The following is a 19847-nucleotide window of genomic DNA, read 5'->3' on the forward strand; positions in this document are numbered from 1 at the left end:
GAAGACTTCGGCCTCCACATTCCAGCTCACCCCAGAACGTCCTCTCTCGGCTTTCCGCGCCTTCTCATCCCTTCCATGCGCTTCAGACACGTCGTTACATCCCCGCTTGTCCTGTCTCTGGTGACCTCGTCGTTCGGATATGATCTTGTCCGCGAGTACTCCGGACCGTCGTTTTTCGATGGATGGGACTTCTTTGGATCCTGGGACAATCTGACCCTCAGTGAGTACTCAGTTCTCAGTCTATGTTCCCAAAAGTCTCATCAAGCTTGCCCAGGTTCCGTCTGGTGGCTCAACCAGTCTGAGGCGACGGCGGAAAACTTGGCATACGTCAACGGTGCGGGGCAGGCGATCATCAGAGTGGACAACACGACGAATTTGCCTGCTGGCGAGGATCGGAATACGGTGCGTCTACGCCCTGTTACTTCTCCCGCTTTTCCTCAGGCGACCCCGCTACATTTGTAGGTGCGGATTACCACCAAAGACTTCTACGACTTCGGAAGTATTTGGGTGTTCGACGCCACCCACCTCCCATATGGATGCTCTGTATGGCCCGCTTTCTGGTCCAAAGGCCCTCTATGGCCCGACGACGGTGAGATAGGTGCGCATATTGCCCTCTTCTCTTTCCCCTACCCTCGCAACCTTCATTCTCATTCCCCGCCTCTCGCCGTCTCCGCGCAGACATCGTCGAAGGCATCAACCTGCAGTCCTCGAACCAGATGGCGCTTCACACCACTTCGGGATGCTTCACATCGAACAGGATTGAGCAGACGGGCACCCTCGGTTTCACGAACTGCTCCGCGGGCTCGGGATGCACTGTGCACGAGACCAAGCCCAACAGCTTCGGTCAGAACTTTGCGAACGCGGGTGGTGGAGTTTGGGCAACCCAGTTCGATGTGTCTGGCATCTACATGTGGTTTTGGAGCGTGAGTCCTGTTTCCTGTGTTCAGCGGCGGTGACTTCTCGCATGGGTGACCGGGAGGCCCAGATCCGAGACCTAAGGCCCGAGGCTCAAGGCCTTGGTGCTTGAGGTCCGGGGTGTCTGGCAGGCACGTCAGAGGCGCTGCGATACTGCGTGTGTGCACTGCTTCTGCCCCCACCCTCCGCGCTCCGAAAGGACGGTCATTTCGAGACTTTGCCGCGCGCTTGGACTTGTGTTCAATCTCGGCAGATGTGGCTGCGCCGGGTCCCTTTCATCTCAGTTCTCATGAACGGCCTTGAACGACCTGCATGATGATGACGACTTTCATCTCTATAGAGACCTGACGTGCCCGCGTCACTCGCCTTGAACAACAAGGGCTCCATCGACATCTCCTCCTGGGGCCTCCCTTCCGCGAGCTACCCGGCAATCACGGACGACTGCTCGAACTTCACGGCCTACTTCACTCCGCAGCAAATCGTGATAGACATCGCCCTCTGCGGCAACTGGTGCGTCCCGTCACCTTCCCTGCCCACCGCTCGTCATGCTAACGCACACACAGGGCCGGGGTCCCGAGCATCTACCAGTCGTCGTGCCCCGGGCTGTGCAGCGTCTCCGGCCCGGGAAGTCCTGCGTACGACAACGCGTACTTTGAGATCAACTACGTTCGCGCGTACACCACGGGAGGCCCTGCCTCAACCACGACAGTCTCCACGGCTACGCGCACGGGCTCCGCGGCTACCACGAACACTCTGCCCGCGACGATCACGACCGGCGCCGGGCTCAACGGGGGCACGGGCGCGGCGGCATCTGCATTCTCACCCACTGCGGGCGCAACTGCGACGTTGACCGCGCTCGCGCTGGCGTTCCTGGGGCTGCTGCTACTCTGAGCAGGCTTCTGCAGCGCGGTTTGTTAGATTTTCTTGGACTCACGGGCGATGCCCAGTTGCTGGGCTTGGGATCCACGGACCCGTTTACGCTATGTTACCCCCACGACTCTTAACGCTAACGGTATGCTCACGAACGCGATTACGATGCTTTGGACGGATTTGTTTCTGGATTTGCTACTTGAATACGTACTTGTGCATTATTCTCTGTATGTATAATGCTCTCGATCCCACCGCTCAGTAGATATCGTCTACAGCGGTTTGTTTCACTCGCTCTCGTCGTCACTGCTGCTGTGCCTTCTATTCGTACTACTTAATTGTCGCCATTATACTTGCTCGCTGCTGTAACTATGGTTTGGATATCAGGGTTTGAAAGCGACGCATGAGGCCTTGAGGCAAGACAACTTGGATTAATGCACCGTCGTATATTCGGCGTTCGGCCGGGGGAAGAATCAACTTTCGGCCGGTTCTCCCGCTCAGGCGTTGTGGGGTCAAGCGCACGCACGTGGACCCCTCACCAATCAAAACGGGGAGAATTAGTCATACTACGATCACGTGCCATGAATAATGAGGAGAGGTCATCACTAAACCTGCTACACCTCCTCATCCTGCTCCCCACCACCGTCCGCCTACTCTACTCTACTACTTCTTCTTAGATATGTCCTTCGCCGCGCTCAGGGCATCCGCACGTCGCGTCGGTGCCGCCGCACCCGTCGTCCGTGGTTCCCGCTCCGCGTTCCGCAACCCCGCGTTCCGCAAGTACTCGACCGAGGCCCCCAAGTCGAACACCAATGCCGCATCTACGGTGCCCTCGGTGCCGTCGTCGTCGGTGGTGCCGCCTTCTGGTTCATGACCTCCGACTCGGACGCCGCGAAGACGGCCGGCACCGCAGCCAAGTCGGGCGCGCAGGCCGCCAAGGTCGCCGCGAACTTCGTGCCCACCAAGGAGGACTACCAGAAGGTGCGCGGCCCATTCTCGTCTCGCATGCTCGCGTCGCTGATGCCGTCTCTTCTCTTCTTCGCAGGTGTACAACCGTGTCGCAGAGATCCTGGACGAGGCCGCCGATAAGGGTACGACGGTACGTGGCCCGTTCCCACTCGCGCGCGCCGCTGGGTGGCAGCGGGGAGACGTTGACGCTTGCGCCCCGCGATAGACGGCTCGTACGGCCCCGTCCTCGTCCGCCTGGCGTGGCACGCCTCCGGCACCTACGATAAGGACACGAACACCGGCGGCAGGTCAGTCGCAATATCACACCTTCCCTCCATGTTGTTGATCCGCGCCGCTGACGCCGTGCCCGTCTTCCCTGCGTCTTCGCGCACTCCTCTGTGCGCCTGTGCAGCAACTACGCCACGATGCGCTTCGACCCCGAGTCGAAGCACGGGGCGAACAACGGCCTGAACGTCGCGCGCACCCTCCTCGAGGACGTCAAGAACGAGTTCCCGTGGATCTCGTACGGCGACCTGTGGACGCTCGCCGGCGTCGCCGCCATCCAGGAGCTCGGCGGCCCCAAGATCCCCTGGCGCGCCGGCCGCATCGACGGCTTCGCGGTGCAGTGCACGCCCGACGGCCGCCTGCCCGACGCGGCGCAGGGCGCGGACCACGTCCGGAACGTGAGTGCAGTCCTGTCGGGAGAAATGTGAGCGTGTGAACCGACGCTGACGAACCCGCGCCCCCACCCGTTCTAGATCTTCTACCGCATGGGGTGAGTTCCCGTCTCCCACGCGCGCAGCGGCGGCTGGTAGGACGCGGTGCTGACGACCACCCCCCGCCTCGTTCCGCAGCTTCAACGACCAGGAGATCGTCGCGCTCGTGGGCGCGCACGCGCTCGGCCGCTGCCACTCGGACCGGTCTGGGTTCGAGGGCCCGTGGACGTTCTCGCCGACGAGCGTGACGAACGAGTTCTACAAGCTACTGATGAACGAGAAGTGGGTGTGGAAGAAGTGGAGCGGGCCGAAGCAGCTCGAGGACAAGAAGACGCAGAGCCTGATGATGCTCCCGACCGACTACGTGCTCGTGCAGGACAAGGGCTTCAAGAAGTGGGTCAAGGCGTACGCCGACTCGGAGGAGCTCTGGTTCAAGGAGTGCGTGCGCTCACCTTCGCTGTGGTTGCCCCCGCTGACGGTGCCTCGCGCCTCGCAGCTTCGCGGCGGCGGTCTCGCGCCTGTTTGAGCTCGGTGTCCCGACGCAGCAGTTCGTCGCGTCTGAGCCTTGGATCATGAAGGGCTCGATGAGAAGTAGACGGGTCGTCCTGCTCGCTTCTAGCACGTCTGCGGTTCTGCAAAAGGTTCAAGTTAGTTTGCTGCAAACCCGCAACGCGTGAGGGCGTGCGGGAGGGGGAAGGGGGCGGAAGATGGACGGAGAGACGGAGAGGGAGGGGGAAGGAGGGGGCAGATGCTTTCGTTTCCGCACGCGCTATAGAAGTACTAATACTAGCCCACCGGCACGCTCTTTGTTGTCCCCTGTTGTCGCCCAGTCGCCCTGCCCCGCACCTCAATTCAGTCTGTCGCTGTCAACCGTTTCGCATCTCGCACACGCGGGAGCCCCCTGCTCCAGTGCGGGGAAGGGCCAATGGGCGTGCGTGGAAGGCTCCGTTGCGGCGGGCGAGTGAATGCCGTGGCGCTCCCACCTGGCACGGGGTCTGTTCAGTCCTTCGCGGCATCAGCAGGGTGCGGTCGGCGTGGGTGCGGCACAGTTCACGTTCAGAAGTGCAATTGCAATGACACAGAGAGTTGGTATGTAGCGAAGTGGCATTAGTGTGTTCCCACAGACGATATCATAGCGTGAACCAAATGCGCATTATAAGAGCCCAGGTATAATCTAACCAGCACGTATTCGTACAGGGTGTGACGTAAAGTATTTGGAAAAGTCTGCTGCTGGAGGTCCCTGGGCCTGAGACCTGAAACAATTAGACGCATACATAAAGACATCCATGCACAGTGCTCACCCAGAGTTTGAGACAGGCGCAATGCCCGGATGCTTCCCGTCACTCCCTGTACATATCCGCGTCCACCTGGAGTGCGCGGCGCTCCTCCCCGTCCACGACCACAACGCGCTCGCGGATGCGAGTATCTCGGGGGCGCTCCCGGAACAGCCAGACCTGAGGGGTGAGCCGCTCGCGCGCGAAGTCGGCGCCCCGGCGCGCGCGCTGCCTCCGGTGCCTGCGCGCAAGTGGTGAGCCTCGACGGGGCGGTCAGGGACGGGGCCGCGGAGTGCGCTCACCGTACTTTGACGTGGTCGACGAGCACGGCCGCAGACTTGGCCGCGAACTCGCCGCACCACGTGCAATGGAACGGCCCCGCGTTCGCGTTTTGGGAGCGCTCCTGCGCGATCGCGGCCTCGACCCTGAGGATCGGGTCCCGGAGCGAGGGGTGGATGCCCTGCCAGTGCGCGGGATTCACAGGTTTGTCCTCCGTGTTGTCGTCGATAAGGTTGTGCACTTCCAGGTCGTGCCGCACCTGCGCGCGCATCAGTGGAATGCGCGTCGAGCGTGGAGCGGGGGAGGGAGCGCACCGCCGCAGCCCAGTCGTACGCCCACCCCTGCCCGGCCACCGTGCAAACCGTGCAGCGCATGCGCGCCTTGTTCGCCTCCACGTCCGCCACCGTCGCGCGCGAGGGGTCGAGGCGGCACGCGGCGACGACCGCGCAAGCGGACGGCGCGGCGGCCGAGAGCGTGAGGCGGTCGAGCTGGTAGCAGCGCGGACGCTCGCCGTCGGCGTGCCGCAACAGGCCGCGGAACCGCTCGCAGAACTGGACCCGGATCTGGTGCTCGGGGTCACAGAGGAGGTCGGCCGCGGTGTCGTCGGCGTCGCCGCCGAAGAGGCAGCGCCCGCCCTTGTGGCCGAGCACGGCGGGGAAGCGCATGTTTGTTGCTTTGCACTCGGTGCAGTCGAACGTCACGACCGCGAGCGTCGTTGGGTCCGTGACGTCGTCCGCGATGGGGATGTCGTGGGCCTGGAGCAGCGCGCGGGGTGGGCGAGGAAGGCGGCCCGGCGCTCGCTCGCCCACTTCTCGATGAGGCCGGGGAGAAGGGAGCTGATCTCAGCGGTCAGCTTGGCGTGGTCGTTGTTGGCAGTGGAGTCGACGTTGAGCAGCCGCTGGATCTTGGGGTGGAAGGCGTAGTCCTCGGCGCCGCCGATGAGCTGGTAGCCTGCTCTTGGGGCCCAGCGTCCTTCCCGGTAAGTGTCCAAGGCCTTCACGAGACAGAGCATCCGAACGTGCCACCGCCTCGTCCATTCGCTTCTCAACCTGCCTTGGTGGAGTCCCATCATAACATCCCGGAATCCCTTTCCGGCCCGGCGCCACTCTATGAGAACGGTCATTAGTGTCGTGGGGCGGTCCGGCTGTGCGACCTACCCGAGTCTGTGATCGTTGGCCGTGGCTGTAGATCCTTGTCGTGCTGTTTGATCCACCTTTTCGCCTCAGCCGGATCCTTGTCAACCTCGTCACTCCAGCCTTCGCGGCAGAGACGTTGAATGATCCTACCAAATCCCCTTAGCATCAATTATGTGTAAGACGGCCGGACTCACTGATCAGCGCGTCCATCCCGTATGAGTTTTACGCGCTCAGCCTTCTGGGCCTCAGCGGACTCGGCCCACGCAACCAGGGAGTTGACGTACTGCGTATAGAAATGAGTTCCGGAGTAGAGTCGTGTCAAGCCTCCACCACTCACTGGCTGCAGCTGTGCGGCCCACTTTTGCTGCTTGACCACGTAATTTTTGAACTCGTCGTCAGTGAGCTCCTCCAGCTTCGCTTCCAGGTCCAAAAACTGGTCGCGGGGATACAAGAATACGGTATAGTTCCCCCAGGATGCTTTTCTGTAAGGAGAAGTCAGTGAATAGCCACAGTTCAGGTTCATCGGCAGAAAGCGTGTCAATGCCCTGCCGTCCACGGGCCAGGGACTGATATGCCCAATCACACCTACTGGACCTGTGTGCAACACGGCTAGAAAATGGACACGTACACCTCACGTGAAGAGAACACCAGGAGACAACGTAAGCGGGTATATGGAGCTTTCTCTTTCAGCTTCTCCTCAAACTTGTCGACGCGCGACCAAGACTCGATGGTCCTATGAATGGTGACCGATTATCAGTTGCGCTGGGGGAAACTTCAGGAAGCAGGCGAGGACACACAGTCTTATCTTGCACATCGGACACAGCGTTGCGCAATTCGCCGGGATGAGCTCTAGGTTGTCGGCAGCTCGCCCGCAATTCTACCATGTGGAGGGATATGTGAGCGTACCCGGACGTTGTGCACATACGACGACCTACGTTGCAGTGATCTGTGAAGAGAACGGCGGCGAAGGCTGGATGGCTGAATCCCGGGACGACCGCTGGTACTCCTTCGGCGTTCTCGAAGGACTTGCGCCAAGCGAGGAGCATCGTCCGCTTATTCAGCAGAGCCACTCGGTGCGCCTTGTCGGTGCGCGCCATATTCAAGAGATCGCGGGGATGCAGTCGCCATAGAATCTGCACACGGTGTCAGAGCAGAGCAGAGCAGAGATGTAGCCGCCGGGAATACCTCGAACTGGAGGTCGAATGGAAGCTGAAGTATGCCTTTCGGAGAGGCGGGCGGTACTTCCACGCCACGTGTTAACACTTGACGTACGTAAGTCGACCATGCGACATACCTAATTCATCTGTTGCGCGTTGGGAGCTCGTGCCTCCACTTCGCTTGACTTTCTTCCTGCGCGGTGCCATCGTGGCCGAGGTCGACGACGGTGGTGATCAATGTCCGAGGAAAACACAGTCAGGCGTCAAACATTGGTCGCGTCGTCGTCAACGCGGTCCCGTGACTGGACGCGAAATTGCCTGATCGCTTACCCGGTGCGGCGGTCGCTGGCCGAGAAAGTGTAGGCGCCGGGATGCGCCGCACAACGGGTCGGACCATAGTCGAGTGAATCGACCTCAACACCACTGCACACACATTTCTCCCCCTCCTCCCCGTGTGTCGCCCCGAAAACACCTCTCATGGATCTCTTCGCACACATTACAAGCGGAACGTAGATATCCGCAAGTGTGGGTATGCTACGTGCTCTGGAGTTGCGACCATGAGACAGAGGGAATGATGATGTGGATCGACGTGCTGGCAGTTCCGAGTCGAATAAATACGACATACAGTGCGATTATCCAGGGGTGGTGGAGGTGCTTGGCGATGTACGGCCAAAGTGGGCCATACTTGCTTGGTCTGACGGAGTGGCGCACGCAATGTACAGCGGCCACGGTGGCGGCGGGGGACACAGCGACTGAGAGTGGCCTCCGTACAGTACATCACCACGCGCGAGCAACTTCATCTGCGACTCAGACATTCGCACCCTGTGCGGATCTATCCCATTAAGCGTGCTAGATCTCCGCTCATGCGGTTCCATCCTGAGAAGCATCGTGTCAGTCACGGAGATAACACAACGACGAATGCGCATACCGAGATCTGTTAACGGCCGTGGCTTATGAACTTCGTCCGTTTCTCGCAGCTTGTTGTCGAGATCTTGACACCATGTGTCTCCTCGGAGCTCCGGCTTCCGCCTCCAAGGATGCGAACCATCCTCAGTTCCTCGTACCAATGAGATAAGAGACGAGGCGTACGATTCGAATATATCCTGAAGAACTGTATCCATTTTGTCTGCCTTTCTTGTTGTCTTGCTACTCTGCCACTTCCTCACGTCAGAAGTAGCCTGTGAGCTTCCATATAAGTGTCGTTTATTTAAAGGAACAGGTCGAGACTCACGTACCCTTCTCGTCTTCCCAACCCGTCTTTCGTACCGTGATAGTAACTTGGCCTGGCTCGATTCGCTCTCTGTTTCATAGAGTTCTTTGGCGAGATGTTTCACGACACGGTAGTCGTAGAGGTTTTCCTCTTGTAAACGGAACTCTCTGTCAAGGGCAAATCAGGAGCGAAGCATATGCGGCAGTCAGAGATTAAATACCTGTTCTGGCGTGGTAATGAAGGGAGCCACTTGTTCCATGACTCGGATATGCAAGCCAAATGATTCTTGAGAGGCTCAAAAGCGGAGTGAGTGTCCGCCACAAGCCTGGCATGTGAGACTTTAGTTGATCACTGAGGTAGAGAGTATAACACAATTTAAACTCACATCTGTTCCTTGCAGCTACTGCAATATCTAACGAGAAGATCGGGGATCGACTGTAAAACGCCCGGGGTCATTCGACATCCCTGGGGAAACACAGAATGTCATTGAGCATGCGCCACTGGGTTGCACCAATGAACGGATGCTCACCTCGCACTGATCTGCAAACAGCAACACGGCGAACCTACGCTCGCTACAACCCGAGAATCGCCGCGGAACTTCGTCACCCAACCGGAGTCGAGCTCGCTTCCAGGTCGATGCGTGGCGCTTCAGAATTCCTTCGAATTTCTTGCAGACATTGAGGAGGTGCAGGAGATCTCGAGGATGTAGGTATTCGAACACCTGCTCAAATTTGAGCAATTATCCTTTACGAGGTCTACAATTGCTGCTTCACCATAAGCCAAACCTCGGAAGGGAGCGTTTGGAGCTTCGTCGAACGCGCCACTGGTGGGGAATAGAGCCGAGCTGCCGTAGGGGGCCGCACAGTGAGTAACGTAGCTTGGAAAGAACTACACGCGATGACGCACCCGTTGATACTGCATCTTCCGGCTGGTCTCTGCGGGGGATAGTCGTCCGTGCGCGTTTGGAGACAGGGAGCATCATGGTGGTTGACGAACAGAACTGTGTGCCTTGAGCGCCAATAGTTGCTCGGAAGTTGACTACGGCGGTCCCGTGATCCGCAACGCATCTATTATGCTCCAGATATGGGATAAATAGTCGCCGCCACAATGCTGGCTTGTTTTTTCCGTGATGTATCACGATGATTATCATATACGCCGCCTGTGCTGACCGGTACTGGCGCAGTGCGGGCACCTCGGGCATGCAACTGAGAACAGAGTGGAGACAGTAACGGCAGGGTCAGCGCTCGGCATTTGTACAAATTCGGCTTGTGAACTATCGCGAAAACATTCGAGCATACATCTACATCATCTACGAGGTGTCCGATTCGACGAAGAACCCGACTTCGTCACCTTGATCGCAAATACCTCCTCAGGAGTGGTGGGCGATATCATCCAGATACCCGGATTGCCGCGGTTGTAGACCTTGTAGTCCACATTGATGGTGGTATTTTCTGATGGCATTCCATGTCTGGAAGCAGACGTGTCAGCGATGTGTACTTAGAGCCTTACATACTACATAGCCCACTTACCTCTCGGTGAGATGCGTCTTGACTTCGGAGGGGTTGTAGCTGGCATCACCGCACCACGAACACTCGGCGACGGTGAAAGACGGATCCCGCGAAAGACTCGCCTTCATCTCTCGTACGCGTGCAGCGTGCGTCTGTGACACCGGCTCCCAGTGAGGTCGGGGATCGACTTGATACTTTTTCCGGGCGCGAATGGTCTGCGCGAGACAGCATCGCATGAGCACCCGTTCGAACGCTCCGTACAAACAGCGCACTCACCGCGCCCTTCCAATCAAACGCCCTCTGTCGTGTCGCACAGCGTGCACCGCACCCCGCATCCCACACGCGTCCATCTCCTCACATGTCGCCGAGTTCAGGCTCAGGCGGGAGTGGCGCCCTTCGTCGTCGGTGCCCAGCTTGTTGAGGACGCGCCACTCCCGCGCGATGGCACCGGGTCCGTGCGCCACTCGGACAGCGGCGCTCGCGGGCGGCGATTTCCGAGTACCGCGGGATATCGCATGTCCTGCTCGCCGCACATCTTGCAGTAGAACGAAACGACGGCGAGGTTCAGAGGATCGCATCCGTCAGAGGCAGGCGGCGTGCCGAGGTTGGCGAGCTGCCAGCGACGGCGTGCTACCCACTCGTCTAGCTATGGCCTGAGGGAGCGCTTCGGAAAGCGCAGGCAAAATCTTCTCGGGGGTAGCGTCCTCGGACTCGTCGTTCAAGATTTTCATGATCGGGGGGAAGATGACTACTTAGTAGTCGAGGACGCTCCCTATGATCCGGTAATCGGCACCCGGTTCCCAGCGCGCGCGCCGGGTGTCGGGAATGTTGGTTCCTAGTGTCCCGGTGTACGCCCTCATCCGAGGCACACCTGTACCTCACAAGATCAGAGTCAATTGATCTGTGATCACCCCCCCGGGGTGATTCCACTTTCGGTAACTGCAAACGTCTCTAAGCCTGCGTACTGTAGTGCCTCTACGGATATCGACGAAGATACCTTGTAGGGAAACGTTAGAACGCGGGCACATGCCCAAGTCCCCGCCCCCTTCCCCGACGTCCCCGAGGGCTCGGCCCAGCCGTCCTCCGCGCTTCCCCGGCACGCGTGAGCAGATTCCCGCGCCGCGCCGCCGCCCGCCCTTGATGGCCCCGGTATATCCGGACGCCGCGCGCCACCGGGTCTCCGCCGGCGCCTCGCCTATCCGCCACCTGTGCTCGCCGCCCCCAACAGCGAGCTCGCTGTTCCTGTACCCTGCCTCCCCCTCCCCTCCGTTTCCCTCCGTTCTTTTTGGTACCTGCTTGTATTTTAAATGCGCACCTAATGATACACAATGCAATAGCTTCAGTTGGCTGGGTGTGCCTGCACTGAGCCCTTAAATCCCCCAAAATGCGTGCAACATAGGAACATATAGAAGCAGTCCATCGATGGGACAAGTTCTGCATAAGTTAGCTGTATATGAGAGCCTCTGTAATCTGAACTTGCAGGTGGATAGCTGAAGGGGTGAAGGCATGATGTCATATGTTATTTCAGAATGACATACTCCACAGTGATATGGAATACACATTTATCGTCTTATGTACACCTAGAATCGTTCATAGAGGACATTCAGAGTGTATTGCAAAAGACAGCAAGTCAAAGTACGATGTTCTAATGAAGATATGACATATACTCAGAAGGGGGAGTTGGCTTGAAAATGTGGTCTCCATATGTTTTTGTGCAGACCTCCGATCACTGTACATCTTGTTTCATCATGTTTACATGTATGTGGAGAGCTCAGATCGTTGTTTTGGTGCTTATCGGTGAAGGACTGAATACAGGCCATGGTATGTCATTTTTCTATGACATAACGTATAGTGAGATAGCATGTGCTCCGATTGTTATTCTGAAAGGCGGAATAGAACAGGGCACTCTGCTGCTCAACGACGCAGAAGAAATCTCGAGAAACGGTTCAGGAGTGGCTGAGATATGTCATATGGGTCTAGAATGGCAAGTTGTCCAGAGGACGCCCTTGAACCACCTTCAACACTGTGCACCCTTCAAGCTCATCTGCCATATCTCAGCCACTCCTGAACCGTTTCTCGAGATTTCTTCTGCGTCGTTGAGCAGCAGAGTGCCCTGTTCTATTCCGCCTTTCAGAATAACAATCGGAGCACATGCTATCTCACTATACGTTATGTCATAGAAAAATGACATACCATGGCCTGTATTCAGTCCTTCACCGATAAGCACCAAAACAACGATCTGAGCTCTCCACATACATGTAAACATGATGAAACAAGATGTACAGTGATCGGAGGTCTGCACAAAAACATATGGAGACCACATTTTCAAGCCAACTCCCCCTTCTGAGTATATGTCATATCTTCATTAGAACATCGTACTTTGACTTGCTGTCTTTTGCAATACACTCTGAATGTCCTCTATGAACGATTCTAGGTGTACATAAGACGATAAATGTGTATTCCATATCACTGTGGAGTATGTCATTCTGAAATAACATATGACATCATGCCTTCACCCCTTCAGCTATCCACCTGCAAGTTCAGATTACAGAGGCTCTCATATACAGCTAACTTATGCAGAACTTGTCCCATCGATGGACTGCTTCTATATGTTCCTATGTTGCACGCATTTTGGGGGATTTAAGGGCTCAGTGCAGGCACACCCAGCCAACTGAAGCTATTGCATTGTGTATCATTAGGTGCGCATTTAAAATACAAGCAGGTACCAAAAAGAACGGAGGGAAACGGAGGGGAGGGGGAGGCAGGGTACAGGAACAGCGAGCTCGCTGTTGGGGGCGGCGAGCACAGGTGGCGGATAGGCGAGGCGCCGGCGGAGACCCGGTGGCGCGCGGCGTCCGGATATACCGGGGCCATCAAGGGCGGGCGGCGGCGCGGCGCGGGAATCTGCTCACGCGTGCCGGGGAAGCGCGGAGGACGGCTGGGCCGAGCCCTCGGGGACGTCGGGGAAGGGGGCGGGGACTTGGGCATGTGCCCGCGTTCTAACGTTTCCCTACAAGGTATCTTCGTCGATATCCGTAGAGGCACTACAGTGTCCCACGGGTCCTTGAGACACCACGGGTCCTTGAGACAGACCGCGATGACTCCTCTTGTACATGCTTACAATTGTTGAAAAAATGGACTTTCGGTGCACAACAATGCACCTTGTAGTTAGAGTAATGATCCCAGCTGGTTCCAGAGCCGGTTGAAATCATGAGAATATGTTTTCGCATTTCCGAGTGTGTGAGCAAACTTAAATGGCATATCATCAAGAGTATGGAAACATCCTGAACTCCGGAAATGCGAGGCATGACTTCCATTACCTCTAGCTCTCTCTCTGCGAGATTTCAAGTGATTATATCACAGGGCTGGTGATGCCGGGCATGTCCCGGGATTCCGGGGTCAACGGCGTCTGTTGGGCCGACATACACCTACCACGTGACACTCTCACACGATGTCGCGTTGTGCTGCGTCGACTGGCCTCTCCGTGTCCTGCACAGAAACCTCACCTTGAATGAGCGAACTACATCACAGACTTGAACTCCCGTGTGAGGGGGACGAGTAGGAGGACGGCATCGAGCACCACGACCACGACTCGGATGGATCAAGTGACTAGGCGCCAACGCGCGCCGTGGGAGATCTATGATCTATTGCCCGAAATGGGCCGTCTCAAGGAGGGGTGGGTGCGGACTTCGGGACCATATGTCATATCTTGTCGAACTCGTCTCTCGCACATCGTATCCACCCGAAAATATTCATTGAGGTGGCCACTAAGTAGAGATATGTAAATGCCAAAACGTGGTGGCCGCCGACCCGAAAATGCAGAGATATCGGCCGGAATGTTTTTCGCGTCTCAAGGACCCGTGGGACACTGTACAGTACGCAGGCTTAGAGACGTTTGCAGTTACCGAAAGTGGAATCACCCCGGGGGGGTGATCACAGATCAATTGACTCTGATCTTGTGAGGTACAGGTGCCGAGGCACTACCAGTATGCTTAGTCATGTATACTACGTTCCCACGCATTGTACAGTACTATGCCGCCGTATCGTCCTAGATCGATATCCAATCTATCATCCTATCCACCATCGTCGTCCTATCCGACACCCTGTCCGTCATCCGGCGTCCTTTCGCCTCTACGGCTCTCTTCGTCCACTGCTCGATTCTTCACAGGGAACGAGTCCGATGAGAGCACGGATGCGGATTTCCACGCAATTGCGGACTACGAGGCCCCCCGCTTCTTCTCGACACACCTCGCATAGGTGACGAGAAAATGCGAGTGCCATTTCCCAGCCTGAGAGGCAGCAGTCAGAGTCGAGCTGTAAGAAGCAGGGAGATTCAACTGAACCCACTTCGTAGAAACATCGATCCCGTTCTCAGCCTTGGAAAGTCTCTCGATAAGTCCCATAGACTAGTGTCCAGGGAGTCGAAATCGGCGCCTATGCCTTCCTTGTGCTTGAAGCGGACCAACAGCCTTCAGCGACACGAAATTGGTAGTTGTATTCAAGAGATTCAAGAGATCGCGGGGATCGCGGGGATGACGTCGGTGCAAAATCTGAACTCCGGGTTAACGCAGAAAGCAGGAAAAGGAACGGAGGTGGCACCTCGAATTGGAGATCGAACGAAAACAAAAATATCCATTCCGCAGTCGCTAGTACTTCCAAACCACGTGCCAACATCTAGTGTACGTAAGTCAGCGTTGGAAGACAGACCCCTCTGTCGCGCCTTGATTGCGCTTGATTGCGCCACGCCATCTTTGCCGAAGTCGACGATGGTGGTGGTCAAGAGCTAAAACGCTGAGGAGAACAGTTCACATTATTAGCGCCGGAGGCACGCTCGTCCGGCGCCCGATGCCTGTGGCAGCTGGACAGTGGACGGGATACTTAGCGCGCGAGACTCGAGTCCACCATGTCCGTGTCGAATCATGACCGTGCCCGCTGGATCCACCGCTGGATATCCACATTCCATATCCGCGGGATGCATATGCGTGCCCGATCACCTGAAGTCAGATAAACTCTCCCAAATGTATGTGCCGAGGGGGGAGTCACACGGGAAGGTGCAATAGCAGTCGTTTCTCTAAATGCTCTACATGGGACGGCGTTTCCTTGATCGTACTTTGTTGCATGAACCCACAACGTTGCTCTCGCTAGTACCGTACGTCTTCCAACACTCTCTCGACGACGATACCGTGCTCCGCGCATGCATCCCGCACCCTGTCCAGTGCAATTATCTCTTCCGTGGAACTCAGCACCTCCACCTTCCGCACTACGCCCCTCCCACGCACCCCAAGGTTACGGAAGAGTCCCTCTCGCACCGCTACCACGATGTTGTAGCCCACGAACGTGCTCTTCAGCTCGTATCCCGGGACTTGCACCCGTCGCGCGACGATTGTGAGCTGTCGCACCGTCCGCGGGAGCTTGGCCTCAACCAACGTTCCGACGACGTCGAGCTGGATGCGGCTGAGCCTGGGACACGCCCGAACGACGCCGAAGAAAACGCAGCGCTCATCGTGCAGGTCCCCCTCCAGCGCCACGCACTTGCACTCCGGCGCGTGAGAGAGGCGGAGAAAGACGAGTGCAGGCAGTGGCACGGCGCCGAGCATGAAGACGTAACGACCGCCCGCGGCCGCTTTTGCGAAGAGGGAGGTGTCGAGGTGGAGGTGGGTGAGCGCGGGGAACTTGATTGAGAGGAGGTGTCGGAAGTTCTCGTAAGCTGGCCTCGACTCCATGAACGTTCTGCTGGGCCGCATGGTCACGGACTTGCATGTCTGGAGGCTGGCAGGGAAAGCAAAGGCGCGGTTCTTCAAAGGTGTCGCCGTCCACCGCTTGATATATGAGTTGTCTAGACTCATGAAGAAATGCTTGACGGGTGTCGAGACGTCCCGGCTCATGTGCTCGTCACAGGATGAAAAATAGAAGTGTTCTCGGGGAGGAGCCCCCATGTCGATGTACAGCTTGGGATATTGCATCTCAAGCCAGACAATTACTGCCGCAAAAGTTGGAGACGCCTTTCGGAGGGCGCAACACATGCTGAGGTGCTCTTTGAGAGAAGAAGGAGCCCGCCAGAGGTACTCGATGACGACTTTGAGAATCTCCACCGGGAGGCATGGCAAGGAGCCGATTGAGCGGTCTGGCAACCGAGCGGGTGTGAGCTGACGAGTATGCAGAGACAAATTATGTGCCGACCCACTTTGAAGTTCCATGATGAATCTGAGGGTCGAGCGTCCACAGAAGGTACAACGTTAACGTGATGTGAGCGGAGCGGGCAGTTGTAGGTGGGCTCAGAAGGATGTGAAGAACAGGCATGAGGGCTCGTCGAGCTTTATAGTGATCCAGGCTAGCATGGTACTTACCCGCTCCCCTATAGTCCCGCTCTACAACGTCCACGTTTCCGTCCCCCGCCCATCCGTTCCGCGGCATTGCAGCCCATCATCCGCGAGCCGCGACGTCATCAGTGGCGTCGCGGCCTCTCCTCCTCTCGCCCTCGCCGAGTCGTTCCTCCAATCTCCCGTCTCCATTCGCACGCACCTATCGCTCTTCGATAGGCAACACAAGGGCGGTTATACCTTACAGTACAAATCAGGCGAGCAGAGCTGCTAACACAGGTGTAACAAGCCCGCTTGGAGACCGTTGAGGCCGACTTCGCCAGCGCGCAGAAGTTCCGGTGCACGACGTCACAAAGACGGGAGGGTATTACAACAGCCACGCACATCGCCCGTAGCGCGCGAAATATGCAAACAGCGACGTGCCTCGTGCTAACATCGTGTCATAAGACCTTTCACAGCTCCTCGCGGGCGGCTCCGGAGGGGTCGAGCTTGACGAGCTCGACGTCGAAAACGAGCGCAGAGTTCGCGGGGATGACGTTGCCAAATCCACGCGGGCCTGGGATTGAACGTAAGTTCGCGCGCGCGCAGAAGAGGAATGGAGAAAGCCTACCGTAGGCCATGGCCGAGGGGATGGTGAGAGTGCGTTTCTCGCCCTGGCACATACCCTTCAGACCCTCCTCCCAACCGCGGATGACCTGGCCTGATCCGACTGCAGAAAGAGCTTTAGAACGAGAAGCAAGAACGTGCGCACAAGGGACTCACGAGTCAGGGGGAGAGGTGTGCCGCGGTCCAAGCTGAGACAGGGCATCCGTCAACCCCACCGTCGCGCGTATGAGCCGCATAAGCCTACCTCGAGTCGAATTTGTTGCCGTTCGAGAACAGCTTTCCAGTCTGTGGCACATTTGAGCGAGCGAGCTCGTCAAACCTGCGTGCGAAGCAACTTACATAGTGGACTTGGAGCTTGTCGCCGTTCTGGGAGGTAACCTTGCAGTCCTCCGGGATGTAGGTGCGGTCGATGCCAAGCTCAGTAGGTCCGTCCGCGGCAGCGACCAGCGCAAGCGCGAGCACAGATAGGGTGGTGAAGAAGCGCATGCTGAACAGGTCGTGAAGGGATAGAGCAGAGTGCAAGGGGCGAGCCAAGGGAGTCCTGGGATCCAGCAGTGGGACGGACGTGGCGCCGGCCCGGAGTGTGCTCGTGAGAGATCTCACGTGCAATCAAGGCTGCTTTCCGTAAACAGAAGCTTAGTCAGAACTGTACAGGCCAACGCTCGCACCAACCTTATTTTTCGTCCTCTCTCCACCAACCGCCGCCGCCCCGCGAACAACATCAAGACACGATGGTACGTCCTTCTGCTTCGCGAGCCGATATCCTCGACGCTCGTGCATGTAGGTGTGTGCTGATCGACTGGTTTTTGTGTTTGCAGCCTTCCCAAAAGACTTTCCGCACGAAGCGCATCCTCGCGAAGGCCTCGCGCCAGAACCGGTACGTAGGAGAAGGGGCCTGAGGTGAAAGAGGACGACATGGTTGAGACGTTCTTGGTAGCCCCATCCCCCAGTGGTTCCGTTTGAAGACGGACTCCAAGATCCAGGTGCGTAACCGTTGCCTATATTTCTATCCTCCCATAATCATCCCACACCCTCTTCCCCTTCTTGCTCCAGTACAACGCCAAGCGTCGTCACTGGAGACGCACCAAGCTCAACATCTAAGCCGCACGTTTCTGCTCGCAGCGACGACGACACCGGAGCCGGCGCCGCTGCTGTAGTTGTACCGTGGGGTTTGGACGACGGCGACGACGATTGGGGGCTACCGAGCCCCGCCCAGCATCACCGAGATATTGCATCCACATCGCACGCAAACGCTCACATGTATCGCTCTGTTACTGGCTTATGGCATCCTCGCTAAAATATCCGCATGCGTTATGCTTTCCTCCCCGATTGTTTGGCGTTCATCAGATGGGATATTCGAGCCAGGTACCGTCCTTCTGCTCTGCAGCTATTATCGCTTCTCGCCCCTGTGTCTACACAACGCGACCATGAAGCCAATAGCAAAGGAGCCGTTCGAGAGCATGAGAGCTCTGCCTGCGGCGGTGCGCACTGCGTATGATATATGCGAGCGCTTGATTGTCCTCGTCTTTTCCTTGAGACTGCTCCGACCGCAAACATGTCGACGTACGTGTCCTCGTGCAGCGCGACCCCCTAAATGAAATGATCTTCTTCACCAAAGTACGAGAAACAGGTAATGTATCGTTAACACGTACAAATATCATGACTCGGCCACGTGCGCTTCATAGGCCTCTGACACGCCACAGGCGCAGTGAAGTGGCACCAGCTCTTGTACACGTATCTCCTTTGCTTCATTCCCAGCTTGCGCTGTATCGTCTCTGGTTTTCACGGCCTTCATTTCCTTGGACATCATGGCTCTCATGGCGATGCTCTTTGCGCTCGTCTTCGTGACTGAGCTAATATCATGGGTTGGCAAGACTGTGCTGCTTGAATTCGTACGTCGTCATCGCTTGCTCAGATCCGTCACCACGCTTACCGTTGTGCAATCCCCGATGCGTTCTTGCTCATCGCTGTGGTCCGGGTCTCGCAGTTCTACGCCCTGTACCTCCGCATATTCTACAGCGCTGCAGTGACGCAGCAGCGGAAGCTCAAGTCGGACATTTTACTCAACAAGAAGGAACTTCTACAAACGAGCGCACAGGACCAGTTCGCCAAGTGGGCGAAGCTGCGGCGGAGCGTTGACAAGGGTCTCGCGGATCTCGAGAAGCTGAGTGAGTACCTTTCTGTTCGCCACTCCCGTCCTCCACGTCCCACCACACGCCTCCCCACACCTCAACCGTCCCCTCGCCCCGACCCCGTTTCAACATCCCGCTCATCGCGCTCCTCCCCCCCAACACGCGCAGACGGCGACCTCTCCTCCGCGCGCACCGCGTTCTCCATGCGCTTCAACACCGCACTCTGGGTGATGACCACCGGGGCGCAGTTCGTGATCGGCTGGTGGTACCGCAAGGCGGCGGTCTTCTACCTGCCCCCAGGCTGGTTCGGGCCGCTGACGTGGTGGCTCGCGCTGCCGTTCGCGCCCGCGGGGAGCGTGAGCTGCGGCGTGTGGCAGATGGCGTGCAGGCGGGTGATCAAGCTCGGGGAGCGCGCCGTCCGCGACGTCGTCGCGCGCCACGGTGAGTCGTCGTTTTGTTTTTTTCCTCTTCTCTCGCGCCGTGCGTTCCGTCGCGCCGCCGTGTCGCCCGCGCAATGGAAACTGGACCCCTCCCCGGGGCTCCGCCGGCCGGGACGCCGGGTTCCGTGCGTCCAGGCCCTGGGCGGGGCGCCGTACCACACGTTCACGGACGCGACGCAGAGACGGGAGACCGGGGTGGCGAGCGTGATGGATGTGGACTCATTTCTTGCCTCCGCGATAGGGTCGTCCACGACGCCGGTCCCGTCGGAAGGCGCGAAGACGGAAGGCAGCGGGAAAAAGGTCGATTGAGGCAGGTTGTGCAGACCTGCGGGTTCGCGT

General features: G+C 57.7%; 7 protein-coding genes across 7 annotated transcripts; 4 read left to right on the top strand and 3 right to left on the bottom strand.

Annotated features, from left to right (window-relative positions):
- Positions 1-75: 75 nt before the first annotated feature.
- BXZ73DRAFT_97831 (concanavalin A-like lectin/glucanase domain-containing protein) lies at positions 76-1806 on the top strand (the record flags this gene model as incomplete). The annotated part of the gene is made up of 6 exons (XM_048027504.1): positions 76-220; positions 275-402; positions 463-598; positions 679-923; positions 1256-1425; positions 1479-1806. 6 exons carry the CDS (start codon positions 76-78, stop codon positions 1804-1806), a joined length of 1152 nt encoding a protein of 383 aa, XP_047881677.1.
- A 655-nt stretch (positions 1807-2461) lies between these two features.
- BXZ73DRAFT_74682 (heme peroxidase) lies at positions 2462-4123 on the top strand (the record flags this gene model as incomplete). Its single annotated transcript, XM_048022072.1, has 8 exons — positions 2462-2635; positions 2680-2763; positions 2828-2873; positions 2957-3038; positions 3143-3413; positions 3489-3505; positions 3585-3884; positions 3943-4123. The coding sequence occupies 8 exons, from the start codon at positions 2462-2464 to the stop codon at positions 4121-4123; spliced, it is 1155 nt and encodes a 384-aa protein (XP_047881678.1).
- Positions 4124-4786: 663 nt separating this feature from the next.
- Positions 4787-7499, bottom strand: BXZ73DRAFT_97833 (uncharacterized protein; the record flags this gene model as incomplete). The annotated part of the gene is made up of 12 exons (XM_048027505.1): positions 4787-4961; positions 5023-5258; positions 5314-5835; positions 5886-6106; positions 6157-6281; positions 6330-6418; positions 6473-6617; positions 6764-6868; positions 6933-7012; positions 7071-7268; positions 7321-7376; positions 7430-7499. The coding sequence occupies 12 exons, from the start codon at positions 7497-7499 to the stop codon at positions 4787-4789; spliced, it is 2022 nt and encodes a 673-aa protein (XP_047881679.1).
- A 7652-nt stretch (positions 7500-15151) lies between these two features.
- On the bottom strand, positions 15152-16033 carry BXZ73DRAFT_74684 (uncharacterized protein; the record flags this gene model as incomplete). The annotated part of the gene is made up of 1 exon (XM_048022073.1): positions 15152-16033. One exon carries the CDS (start codon positions 16031-16033, stop codon positions 15152-15154), a length of 882 nt encoding a protein of 293 aa, XP_047881680.1.
- A 749-nt stretch (positions 16034-16782) lies between these two features.
- Positions 16783-17422, bottom strand: BXZ73DRAFT_97835 (uncharacterized protein; the record flags this gene model as incomplete). The annotated part of the gene is made up of 5 exons (XM_048027506.1): positions 16783-16886; positions 16941-17039; positions 17093-17124; positions 17181-17221; positions 17276-17422. The coding sequence occupies 5 exons, from the start codon at positions 17420-17422 to the stop codon at positions 16783-16785; spliced, it is 423 nt and encodes a 140-aa protein (XP_047881681.1).
- A 329-nt stretch (positions 17423-17751) lies between these two features.
- On the top strand, positions 17752-18037 carry BXZ73DRAFT_5864 (ribosomal protein L39e; the record flags this gene model as incomplete). The annotated part of the gene is made up of 3 exons (XM_048021656.1): positions 17752-17813; positions 17874-17919; positions 17990-18037. Coding segments are annotated over 3 exons (156 nt in total), but the record flags the coding sequence as incomplete, so codon positions are not given.
- A 707-nt stretch (positions 18038-18744) lies between these two features.
- Positions 18745-19817, top strand: BXZ73DRAFT_97836 (CHD5-like protein-domain-containing protein; the record flags this gene model as incomplete). The annotated part of the gene is made up of 4 exons (XM_048027507.1): positions 18745-18828; positions 18924-19104; positions 19237-19509; positions 19750-19817. The coding sequence occupies 4 exons, from the start codon at positions 18745-18747 to the stop codon at positions 19815-19817; spliced, it is 606 nt and encodes a 201-aa protein (XP_047881683.1).
- Between the last annotated feature and the right edge of the window lie 30 nt (positions 19818-19847).

Source organism: Epithele typhae (assembly GCF_022376455.1).
Source record: "Epithele typhae strain CBS 203.58 chromosome Unknown BXZ73scaffold_5, whole genome shotgun sequence".
Classification (NCBI taxonomy): Eukaryota; Fungi; Basidiomycota; class Agaricomycetes; order Polyporales; family Epitheliaceae; genus Epithele; species Epithele typhae.